General features: G+C 36.4%; 1 protein-coding gene across 6 annotated transcripts in view; it reads right to left on the reverse strand.

The window, feature by feature from the left end:
- The window catches only part of LOC126380500 (pleckstrin homology domain-containing family G member 5), a 70,624-nt gene that overhangs the window by 25,043 nt on the left and 32,492 nt on the right, over nt 1–13,089 (reverse strand). For 5 of the 6 annotated variants that reach the window (XR_007568480.1, XR_007568481.1, XM_050029945.1 and 2 more), the window contains exons 5-6: nt 11,734–11,890; nt 3–107 (exon numbers count right to left, since the gene is read on the reverse strand). Coding sequence is in view for 4 of the 6 variants with exons in the window: in XM_050029945.1 (XP_049885902.1) it covers nt 3–107; nt 11,734–11,890 (262 nt within the window). In the remaining 2 variants the exon portion in view is untranslated. The remainder of the gene's footprint in view (nt 1–2; nt 108–11,733; nt 11,891–13,089) is intronic. The other variant, XM_050029944.1, reaches the window with a different exon arrangement.

A 13,089-nucleotide genomic window follows, 5' to 3' on the forward strand; every position in this document is an offset into this window, starting at 1 on the left:
ACTTGTTTTCCAAAATATTTTACGTTCCCATTGTAATATTTTCTCTATACACTCCCATTCTTTCTCTGATATATTTGTTGGGAAGTCTTCTTTGATCTCCGCATTCCCTACGAAGAGTTATAGAATTACTTATCTTCTAAGTTCATACTCATACAGACACAAAATTCTAGAACAAAACATGCTGCTACATACACTACATACACGTACCTACTTACTTATTATTGCTGTTCTACGTACTCACCTGTTATAGGTGACACGAAGAAATCGAAATACAAAGAGAAAATGGTTTTAGATAAACTACATGTATTATTATGCAAAAAGATTGTGGAGTAAATCGACCCTCTCCTTTTCAGCATTGTTTGTTATCTGCATACAATGTGAGCTGCCAACGACGTGAACAAAAGCGAATATTTTGGTGTGTTAGGTAAATTTTATAACATGTTAAATGTCTGTATTACTTTTTAGATAGACTCTTTTCATAAAACTGGAAGTTTATCTCTATAGCATTAACCCATTTTCCCAGGTCCGGTTTTTTCTGACCTTCCAAATTACGTAGGGAAAACAAGTGAAATGTAAGTTAGGTCACATACCTACTCGGGACTGTGGGTTTCCTCATGATGTTTCCTTTACCGCTAAGCACGTGATAAATAATTATTTATGATCCAAACAGGAATTCGAAAACAAATTCGAAAATGGAATTCGAGCCTGCGACCTCACTCACAGTTTTAATTTTAATTACTTATTCATTACTTTAAATTACTAAATTGTTCTAAGTTAGTACAACAAAATAAATGGTTTGTCTTTGCTAACGTCATTATGACTCTGTGATGGACACAGGTATGTTAAGCCTACTAGTGTAGGTAATAACCTGCCTAGCCGCCCATACTGTCTTCAACATATACTTATGCATAGTTATAGTTCTAATTTAAGAGGCAGGTGTCTTACAAATTACGTAACATTTATTTAGTAAACAGTCGGCGCTAGCAGCCCGGTACGAGAAGTCACCTTGTGCTTTATGCCTTTAATGAAACACTAAGAACAATAAAATACACATTTGAGCATTTTTATGACACCCTTAAAAGAACTGCCTATAGCCACTTCTAACTCTACGCCGCGCCGTAGTCAACATTCGTTAGGATTCGCTTAATTTTATCGTCCACCTATTAAATATTCCTGGCGTCATAAAATTGTCATAAGGGTGACTGAGGGCGGCCTAGTAATAAAAATATCCTCTTTTACTTTCTGTAAAATTTATTGTAATTTAAGTCATAATAATGGTGTCAGAAATGCGATATTAAAGCCAATGGCTCGTGCAAAGCTCTTTATGGAAGATTACTGAAGATTTTTTAGAAGTAACGTATAATTTTCTCCAAATATATAATAGGTATCTTAGGGCTTCCTTCATAATAAAAATGGATTTGATTTAGAAAGCCGCTACCACTTGGTTGTTTTAAAAGCTTGAAATCAATAATTGTTTAACATGTAAAATGCGAAACACGGACCGTCTACTTTAAAGAATGTCCTTTATAAATTACTCGAGCTGAGGCAAAAAGCCATATGATTGAAGCGCGGTATTTATAATTAAATTGTGATAAATATTAATAAGTTCTATCTCACTAGAACACTTGGTGGCGCAACCACTGTCGCGCCACTAACAAGACACCAGATGTCACCTGCATATATTTATGTAGTGAGATATGGTCCTTAGCGTAAGTTTTGAGTGAGTGAATCAGCTGGAACACTTTTAACTCGCTGATTTAGCTAATTTAGGTGACGATCTAGTTAGTATTACTTTCTGTCAATTACTCTGTAGTTCATTGTTAACAGCTAGCTCAGTAAAGCGTTAAGATAATATCTTGTTTAGGTATATTGTTAGAAGATCTAAGCGTACATACGCGGATAACGACTTTGTTTTATGTACCATGTTGAGAAAATAGAGATTATAAAGATGTATATTGTAGTGCATGTACAATAAAGATGGTTTTCCAGTCAGTTGATAAATAAAGTAAGTGGTGGAGGTTGCGGCGTGCGGTACTCTCCGGCGCCGGCGTCGTCGGCTCGCGTGCCCCTCGCCTGCCGTGCTGCTAATCTCCGTGATCGATGGGAACCCACAAATATTGCTTATTTCGCCCATTACGATATTCTTATATTATTTTTTAGAAGCTGGCTATTAAGGAAGTTTTTCTAGCTACCACAAAATAGGTAAGTAATCTAGATTTCTCGAATCAAAATGTTCATATAAAACATAAATATGGCTCTTCTTAACGACTATGTAGTCCTTCGATTTTCATTCAACGTCATCGGAGCCGATGCGATGAGGTAAAATGGTGATAAAAATGGATTACTTACTATCTTGTAAATAAAGGGGAGGATTTAAAGTAGGTACGGTATTTTCGGTGCCTAATGGATTCCTCGTCTTAAAGTGGATTTTCCTTCGTTTCTTTAAGAGGAGCTCTTGGGTATGATGATAATTGGACAGGAGGGGACAAGCGACAGATTTCGTTGGCTCATTAACTCCATAGCAATAGAAGAGAAGGATTTAGGTTTCCATTATAAATCGCGGCCATTAATTCACCATTAAAAGCAAGTTAACAGACAGAAGTAAACCTCATTGCACAATGACTATCACACAGATCAATTGACTTTAATGGCAATAAATAACGAGAAAATGTGAGGACAGAATTAACTATCTGAAAAGAAAATCTGACACTAAATAACATCAGAAATCAGAAATCAGAATCATTTATTCAACGTAATTATCATGGATAAACTTGTTGAAGGTCAATGTAACATTTTTGAATTTACGTCATTTCGCAAGGTGTTATGGCTGAGGAGAAGAAATGACAAGAAACTGCAACAGCAACACATCTTTTAAAAACCAATGAGGATATACATTACAAGTTATTTAATAACTAGAGGAACACATTCAATACCAGACATTTTTATCATTTAGGTAGTCATTAATCTTATAATAAGCTTTTTTACATAAAGAAAGCTTCACGTGAGCTTTAAATTTATTTTCTGACAAATTCAAAATATTATCTGGTATTTTATTGTAAAAACGTATACATAAAACCCCAAAAAAGATGAATTTAATTTACTTAATCTAGAATTTTGAATAGCAATTTTATGTTTATTTCTTGTATTGTAAGTATGCCTTTCACAGTTTCTCGGAAGGAGAGATAAGTTTTTACGTACATACATAATGTTTTCATATATATATTGACTTGCGACCGTCAGTATATTTATTTCTTTAAACAGCTCCCTCAAAGAGTCCCGACAACGCAGCTTATAAATAGCGCGAACTGCTCTTTTTGAATGATGAAAATAGTTTCTACATCAGCGGCTCGACCCCATAGCAAAATACCGTAAGACATTATGCTGTGGAAGTAGCTGAAGTAGACAAGTCTAGCAGTGGGTACATCTGTGAGTTGTCGGATCCTTCTGACGGCATATGCTGCTGAACTTAGCTTGCCCGCTAGTGATACAATATGTGGGCCCCATTGAAGTTTTGAATCTACAGTAATTCCTAAGAAAACTGTGTGTTCAACAAAATCTAGTTTCTCGTCGTTAATTTTAATGTTACGATACAATCAATGACACGTATACGTATATGACACAATACGAACGACATCAATGGCACGATAACTAGTAGTCACGTGCCAATTTGTAAGTGACGTCAGTCGTTACTGTCGACTGAAGTTCTTTGGCAATAGGCTTGGATTAAGTTGGTAAGGAGGCTACTTGTAAATTCACAGACGACAAAACGATACATTAACTAATGTGACATTTAATTGTACTCAGTGTCAAATCGTGTTACATTCTAATTTTAGGAGATTGACAGTGAAATCAAACCAATCTATAAGTACTGAAATAATTATGTAACAAAGTGAGGGCGTTGATCGTTATTAAAATTACAATTAAAAATTAAGCAAGAGGTGCTTCAATAAACAGTTTGAAATATAATTATGTTGTTAAGTACCTAATCTCACAGCCTCCGTGGTCTAGTGGTTAGAGCGTTAGGCTCACGATCTGGAGGTCCGGGTTCGATTCCCGATGGGGACATTGTCGAAATCACTTTGTGAGACTGTCCTTTGTTTGGTAAGGACTTTTCAGGCTTGAATCACCTGATTGTCCGAAAAAGTAATATGATTCCGTGCTTCGGAGGGCACGTTAAGCCTTTGGTCCCGGCTATTAGCCGTAAAAACACCTCCACCAACCCGCATTGGAGCAGCGTGGTGGAGTATGCTCCATACCCCCTCCGGTTGATTGAGGGGAGGCCTGTGCCCAGCAGTGGAACGTATATAGGCTGTTGATGATGATGACCTAAACTCATTTTTCAAAAGTTACACAATTTGAACTAGTAATGCCCGCGGCGTCGCAACTGTAATTACGATGGCAGCCTACGGGACTTGGATTCGGAATAAAAGTATACTTACTTACTATGCTCTAAGCCGACAAAGAAGCCTATTCTAATTTGTTTCTTTAGTCGTATCGAAAACTGTTAATTGTTTTCTTCTTACAGAAGGTTATATAAAATTATAGGTAGGTCTGGTAAAATTTTATAAAAATCATAAATAATGTGTAAGTAAGTACGTTATTGTTTTATACCAATTATATGAAAAAAGTTTTTATTAGAATTGAAGAAGAAGCGGCAACCCGTAGTGGACCAGTGTGGTGGAGTATGCTCAAGACTTGTGCCCAGCAGTTGGTTGTACACAGGCAGTTCTCTTCTTTGCGAGTCGATGGCGATCGAACCTAAATTTTTGCTGACCAATAATTGGCCACGCTTACGGCACACTCCACACTTTTTACGGCACGCTTACAGGCAGTTTATGTTTGTGTATGAAAATAAAAGTAAAATTGAATAACCAACTATCCGGAATATATAAATACAGAAAACTGCACATTTTGTCAACTGTTCGTAGAATAATTTATAACACGTATAATTAAAAAGTTAGTTAAGTAATGAAAAGTATCTGGGTTCAAATCGCGGCGGGGATGTGTATTGTGTGTTGTTTCAAAAGAAATATTTCCTCTAAAATTTCGTTACTGTAAGTAAAATCTATTGTGGGTCAGTACACGGCTTCAGGTAAATAAAATAGAAAAGGTATAGTCTCTAAAGTGTTTAAAAAATTCAACGTTCTTGTCTAGACAGAGAGAATTTTCACCAGATCAGACTGTTACGGGGACAACATGAAGATTGCATCAGAGTATACATCCATTTCATCCTTATGTTGTGGATATGTCGTGGCCAGATCGTAGAATTGATCATTTCATGATGTGTTCGACCATTATATTAAGTTGACCATATCGTTGAAACGTCAACGTTTAATGATATTTCAATCAACGTTTGGCCATATTATTAATGTAGGCGGTGTCCATGGTATGTGGTGTAATAAAAATGCGAATAGTCGATTAATTTCTTAGGTTCAAAATTATTTAACTAATCAATATAAATAGTATCTATAGATGATATGGAAAATTGTACAATTCATCGATTATAATATCAATCAAGATTTAAATATAATCGACACCAGTGCCACTACCGGTTGATAATGTTACTAATTTTATGATATGAATGCCAATGCCAACGTTTGGCCAGATCATGAAGTAATCATGCATTTAGTTGCTCGTGCCGTTAAACGTTTTGTGTTACAAACGACTTCATGATGTGGCCAACGACTGATATTCTATTTCATGAAATGTAATGAATTCCTCATTTTGTCAGTTTTTAGCGGAAATCGTAAAGTGACGCATATAAAGAGGACATGTGATAACTTCAAACAAAAGTGATTGTCTGTCTGTCCGTCTTCCTCACCTTTTTAACCGTAGTAGGTAGTCAGTTACTTGAAAGAAGGCCCAGCATGGGCGTAGTGTATAGTTTATGTTTTTTGTTTTAATATGCTTTTAGAGATGTCTCGGTGCGAGTTCGGCTCACACTTGACCGAATTTATTAGGATAAGTGCTCATTGTGGTCTTTTTAAGTAAGTTTCCCTTGATCTTCAAATTTGTTGTGTGATGTCGATGTTATTCAATGTCGTCCTCGTGGGCTAATATTCATTTGCGACCGGCTTAACAGCGGCTACACTTCCGGTTCCGACGGCCATTGGATAACAAACTACAGGCAAAACTACTGAACAAAAAAAAACTATATGACCTACTAGAATAGGGCAGTTTCCTGAGAAAAAGATAAATTGGGTATGACATAAATAAAGGTTTTTTAAGTAAAGACAGATGTCGAAAAGTAGTGAAAGCTATTTTCATTTATCGTAGTTCAGGAATATAACTAATTACTTATCACATGTGCTTTTATTTAATAAAAAAACCCCGTTTGTTTAGTAGACTAAAAAGTACTTAAATCTATTTGGGTAGTTGGAAACATTCCAATTTATAACATTAGGCAATTCTGTAAACCATTAGAACTGAAAACTAATTAAGTAATGTTATTTTCAAACATTTTTCGACAAAAGCTACCACGTGAACCAAAGTAATTTGTGACGCGTTTGGGTGTAATTATAGAGAACAAACTTTTCTCTCGGTGTTTTATTAGACATAAATGTTATCCTTTGTAATGATCCTCACGATTCCTTCCTACTTTATTTTATAACGAAACGTTATTATAAATGCGATTTTTTTTGACGTGACTTATTGAAGATTTGCCGCAGATGGCATTAACTACTTGGCCGGACAAACGGGGAGCGCTTAAGGCTTTCACCCGGTACAACATTTAAGACAACAAGCCTGAGGGTGCCCAGTTGGGCGCGAACCTCGGCTCAGGGCGTCGTGTGAGAGGAAAAATATTTGAAAGAATTAATCGACCCTAGCGGGTGGATAGCGATAAGCGCTGATTGTGTGATTGGTGGGTATCGAGGTCCTGAAGTGTGAGCTGGCTGCCTCTATGGCTAGAGTAATCGGGTCGTCAGGATCGTATATTACGTCCTTCGGGTGCTGATACTTTTCAATAAGTACCGTTACTATTTCACGCAGACGTAGTCGCGGGCAGAAACTTAGTAAGAAGACAATAGACTTTGGGTTATATAAAGGTAGGTAGTATAAAGGTATATTACTATCGTGAACAAACGTTCGGGGTTTGCCAACTATTATCTACGTTTTCCAAAATACCTTAGTCTTCTTTATGTTTTTCTTTTCCGGTACAACATTACTGCTAATATTTTTACGAATTATTATAAATATTTAATCGTAGTGACTCATTGTTTTAATAATTCCGTGAATCGAAATTGAGTAGCAATAATGCCGCCATAACATAAGTAACAGTTATATACGTCCCACTGCTGGGCACAGGCCTTTAGCCCAAAAGGGTCATGGAGCATATTCTTCTATTGCACCATTAACCGCGGAGAGGTACGACGGGTTAATGTTAAATAAAATAGGAACTAATGCATTGGCGAGTGGCCCATGTTAGCGGTCAGTCAATAGCACTTACATATTCGAGCACACGGCAGCGAGCCATTTAAGTTCCAGATAAAACGGCCAAAGACATTCTGTTTGAACGTATATTAAACCGTTATGAGAGTAGCTGACCCACTATTAAGTAGTTTCTGGTTAAATTACATACATTCACAAACTAATGAGGTGGACAGAGTTTAAGTAATCAGAGGACTGACAGATTATTAGTTCTTATTGTTAGAAAGGACACAGTCGGTTTTTACGTCATACCCAGAATAATAATTAGAAGACTTATTTATCATTATAGCTATCTATTATTAAAATGTAGTTCAATATAATTAATTTAAATAACACGGTATATTTACACACCAGTGCGAATTGAATTCCGTAGTCTCTGCTTACCGCGATGGGAAATAGGAAGGAGTTTATGTATGTATGTTTTACACACACTTATAATGCGGCGCCATTAATCTTTTCATAGCTTTATAGACTGCCACGTTGCATCGGTTTTATATTGTCTTATTTTGCTTCATCACACAACACCTGAGACTGTGGTACCTACTTTATAAACTCTTCTGAATATGAACAATTCCAATATTTACGGAAACCCTATAACATATAAGTAGCTAAATATACATTTGGTCCATATTTTTTGTTCGAAACCATTTTATTAGTTTTGTGTGAACAATTTTGCTTGAGCTACGACGGACTGTATGATTAAAGATTTTAGATATTTTTTGAAGGGACATTCTCTTCATGAGCCCTTTTGTCGGGGGTTATCTTACCCTGGTCGCGTTTTCACACGCGAACAGGAAGCCTCCTTAGCCCTTACAGCCAACGTTTGATATTATTATGCGTGGACATAGTTATACGCAAAACGTATGCGAAGAAAATAAAAGAACCCCTTTCATCTTTTGCCTAATAGAATGTGCACCATTTAAACTTAAAAGTATTTTGTGTAATTATACAGAAATACGAGTATGTAATGAATATGTTGAAACTTGTGCCTACACCTCTGTTATTGTGTATGTGACACCCTTTTGATAACTCAAAGAAACACAAGTGTCTGTGTAACTTGAGAGCCTCGTGTGTATTCGTTTCCCGTAGGAGAGGGACACGGTTTAATCATCCTAAGTACTTACATTCTCACGAAACTGACAATTTGAATACGTACTAAAACAGAAACAATATTTCACTTGATGAGCAACTGTGTGGGAGTTGAGCTAAAGCTTTAATTTTACTGTTTGTACAAATAACGTGTGATGTTATGTTGCCAGCCCGGGCACACACATGCAAGCTCCTTTGTAGTTAAAGGACCGTTTTAACGGATACTCTGCCACCGCAGGCGATGTTAATACTTCACATAGCACATTATCTTAATTTTGTTATCTGCCAATCAGTATACCACTGACATTCTACAAGGATGGAAACAACCCGATTCTGATGAAAAAGCGGAATGGATTAACATTGTCAGATCCGTATATTTTACTGTAGCCAGGAAAGGTAGGTTGTAAATTGAAAAACAGCTCAATGGCGCCACCGCCGGAGGAGATAATTTTGGAAAGGACTAGTAGCGAGCTTCCTTACAGCGCGACGTAATTCATGTGATATCAAAGCAATTGACGATGTGAATATAAGGTACTTAATTGACAACCTTGATATGTTTTTACGAAACTTTTAAATGTCATCAGTAATGGTTAAACGTTGAACTCTTTGTTGTTATGTGGTCTAATACTAGCGACCTTACCCTAATTTCACAGATCAATGGTAAAAACTAAAAGCTTAAATGTAGGCGGCAGCACTGTTGAGTGTTGCTAAATTTTGACAGTTTTTCATACTGTCCAGCTAATATTCGTGATAAAATGTGGAGGAACGTATGGAGCGTCTCCATCTGAAAGATGAGTTACGAAAAAGAAAAGCCAGTTTTAATTGAAAATATATTTTTCTAAGTTTTCTCCTTTCCGAATTTAGGGAATAAATAACACTTTGATTTAGCAGTTAAACGCTGCGCAAAGGCTTATAGTGTAAAAATATAAACCAAACAATATTTAAGGGTATTTACTCAAATAGTATAAGGAACTGTCAAAATTTAAAAACACTCAACAGTAGTGACTCCTGATGGGCGAAATAAGCAGTTTTCATCTTCATTTGCATGCGTAGCCGCGTTACGCCGTAACATTTTGCTACGACGACTCCGATCCACATTCCCTACCGCAGAAAGCATAATTTTTCAAACTATTAAATTAAAGGAGAATGGGCGAATCTGGTCCAAGAACCTCCACTGATGAGACTTATATGTAATGAAAGCTTATGCTTTCCCTATGATTCTGGCAAAGTTCTATCAGATTCTGTCCCGGAGTTCTTTTTTTACGGCCATGTTTGTCCTGGCTAAAAATGTGATAAAATACAGTGGGAGCTAAAATCGACTCAAGATTTGTTGCTGGATAACTAAGTCTACATAAATAATTATGTATCATATTGTGTATATCATTTTAAAGAGGATCTTTTCCAGAATGTGAAACATAAAAAAAAAAACAAAAAAAGTCTTTATGTCAGCGAATTATAGTCAATTTATATCTGCAGCGCCATTGTTTCTCGGTAGCTAAGTTCAAGTTTCATGCCTTTTACCCCTTCCAAAAGTATCTAACCGATTTTTTTTATATTGCTTCCGGAATTTGATCTGAGTGATAATAACAAGAAAAATAAATAGACACCGCTCCGATAGAGACCGCCTAAGCTATTGCCTATTGCAAGAAATCGTCATTATTAGCAAGTCATTACGGTATTGCATATAAGCTTATCAGCAACTTGGAACTTGTGAGACTTGCATGTAATGATAGCTTATACTTGTCCTATGATTCTGGCAAAGTTCTATCAAACTCTGTCCTAGGGTTTTTTACGGCCATGTTTGTCCTGAATGTACAGTAGTGGACTGCAAAATCACCTCAGGATTTGTTGTCGAAAAACTATTTAACTACTTAAGTCTATATACATAATTATATATCATAATGTATATCAATTTTAAAGGGGAAGGTTATCAGAATCAGAAACACAAATAAAAAAAAATGCATTATGTAAACGACTTTTAGCCAACTCACGTCCGTAGCACCATTTTTCTCTTCTCGCTTAGGCGGTCTCTATCGGAGAGGTGTCTATTTATTTTTCTTGTTATTATCACTCAGATCAAATTCCGGAAGCAATATAAAAAAAAATCGGTAAGATACTTTTAGAAGGGGTAAAAGGCATGAAACTTGAACTTAGCTACCGAGAAACAATGGCGCTGCAGATATAAATTGACTATAATTCGCTGACATAAAGACTCTTTTTTTGTTTTTTTTTTATGTTTCACATTCTGGAAAAGATCCTCTTTAAAATGATATACAATATGATACATAATTATTTATGTAGACTTAGTTATCCAGCAACAAATCTTGAGTCGATTTTAGCTCCCACTGTATTTTATCACATTTTTAGCCAGGACAAACATGGCCATAAAAAAAGAACCCCGGGACAGAATCTGATAGAACTTTGCCAGAATCATAGGGAAAGCATAAGCTTTCATTACATATAAGTCTCATCAGTGGAGGTTCTTGGACCAAGTTTCATACAAAAGTGCCCATTGTCATTTTACAGATTTTCATCTAAAATAAATCATATGTTACAGAATATTTTATGGAAACTAATTTCACTTTTTATAACTTCGACCAATAAAGAAGTTTCCCATTTTGTTTTCGTTATAATGGCAAAAAATGGCCTAGAAGAAGGCGTGTGATTCCGCAAATATTGATGTAAAACATATTTAAATAAAACTTGCGGGTTTTGTTCGCTTTTCAGTTAAGCTAGAGTGCGTCGTTTTACGAGTATTGAAGAGTATTATAAAAAGTTTTACGAGTATTGAAGGCGATAGTTGTCGTGGGCGGGTGGGCGACTGGGCGGGTATGGGCGGCAGGCCGGGTCACGCTCGCGGCCATCAATCGTGCCGAGACTGGCATCTATCTGCCACAAGATCTATCGATACTTCCACCGACTTATGGCCCAATCGGCCGTGATTGTTTCTAAGTTACTTTACAGAAATTACTCCTATTTTTTTTAATCGAATTCCTTACGTAGCTAAGTAAAATGTATTGTCATTAACTTCTTATTTTTATTATTTAAGATATTATTTATAAAAGAGGTTCGTGTTACAATTAGATGGTGCTTTGGTAAGTAGAATTGTCGATCAAGTAGTCCTGTTACGTAAGCATGGAAGCCGCGCGGTTGGTCGGCGACCGCTGGTTTACCACGCCGATTATCTAATGGGATTTTTATGTCAATGGTACTTACTTTTTAAGTCGTAAAACTCCTCTAAATTCTGAGGATGCTCCGCCCAGTGCAGATATGCAAACGCTTCATCTGGAACATTCGCGACGGAGAATCCTTTGAGCGCCGGAACCCCATTCTTCGTGAACTCAGCCAGAAGATTTGATAGCTCGTAGTTTGCCTAAAATCATTCACGATTTTTTTATAATATGTATGTGTTTTTTACACTTGTGAAGCACTACAAATTAAGCCGTCTACAAACACGATATGACGTCACAACATAAACTATTGTTTACTACAAGCGATGCTCGTTACATGAACGACATTGTGCTAACACTATGCATTTTTAACTATAACTAACATTTCCGAATAATAGTTCTAAAAATATAAGGAAAAGTTTGTTTTAACTCTGACTAAGGAAAGTTGTGTCAACTGGCTGTGTTCTGAATTAAGTACAAGGTTTTGTCCTTGGCTTTATCCAAAGAAAAAGCCCGTAATTGCTCAGTAATTGTAAGAAAATGATTACACGTGGTACTCAAAGGAGTCAAGGGTTGCTCCTCAAAGAGTTCTTTGGTAACAAAGTGCCGAAATCTCTGGCGTGTAGAGTGTTGAATTAGGCTCGCTCATAAAAACGGTGACAACCTCCCGTAATTTTGTGCCACTTATATTAATGCGCCCCACTGTGGCATCTTTGCGTTTAGGACAAAGGGTGCTGAAGTTATTTAATATGCCAAGTCGGAGCGATGAGCCGAACTCGACCTCGCAGCCCGTCGATGTAATACAAGCCATTTTAAAAAGCTTTTAGCCACACCGATTTGTACGTATTTATATCTGCCTTAACCGTTCACTTCATGTAATTGGTCGGACTTCTGTACGATGACAATTTCACTTGTTTCAAATTCAGACCTTCTTTTTAATATATTGATGCTTGAAAAATAAATGTATGACGCGACGATAACATTCAGTAAGTGGGAAAGATGGGCCCGTTATTGTTGCTAATGCTTTTCAATACTCGCTCGTCGACTTCTCCCTTCTTTGTAAGGCGATAAAGCTGGGAACGTCGGTAATATTGTGGTAATATTGTGGTAATAGCACGGTAATGCCATACCGAACTTAGTTCTGTAGGCGATCTCTGCGCAACTGTTATTGTTAAAGATAGTACCTATTAGCTCGCTTTGATTATATAATAATATGCTTCATTATATAATAATATTCTCTTAATACGAAAATCGTAGATAACATTTTATTTAATCAATATTGTATCTAATTACCGACGTAATAAACGCGTCGCTAGTCGCGTTTCTTTTTATAGTGATTGATTTCCGTTTAAAGAAAAGTTTTTTTCAGAATTACTGATAGGCTATAAACTTTTATTTTTCC

Source organism: Pectinophora gossypiella, chromosome Z (assembly GCF_024362695.1).
Source record: "Pectinophora gossypiella chromosome Z, ilPecGoss1.1, whole genome shotgun sequence".
NCBI classification, from domain to species: domain Eukaryota; kingdom Metazoa; phylum Arthropoda; class Insecta; order Lepidoptera; family Gelechiidae; genus Pectinophora; species Pectinophora gossypiella.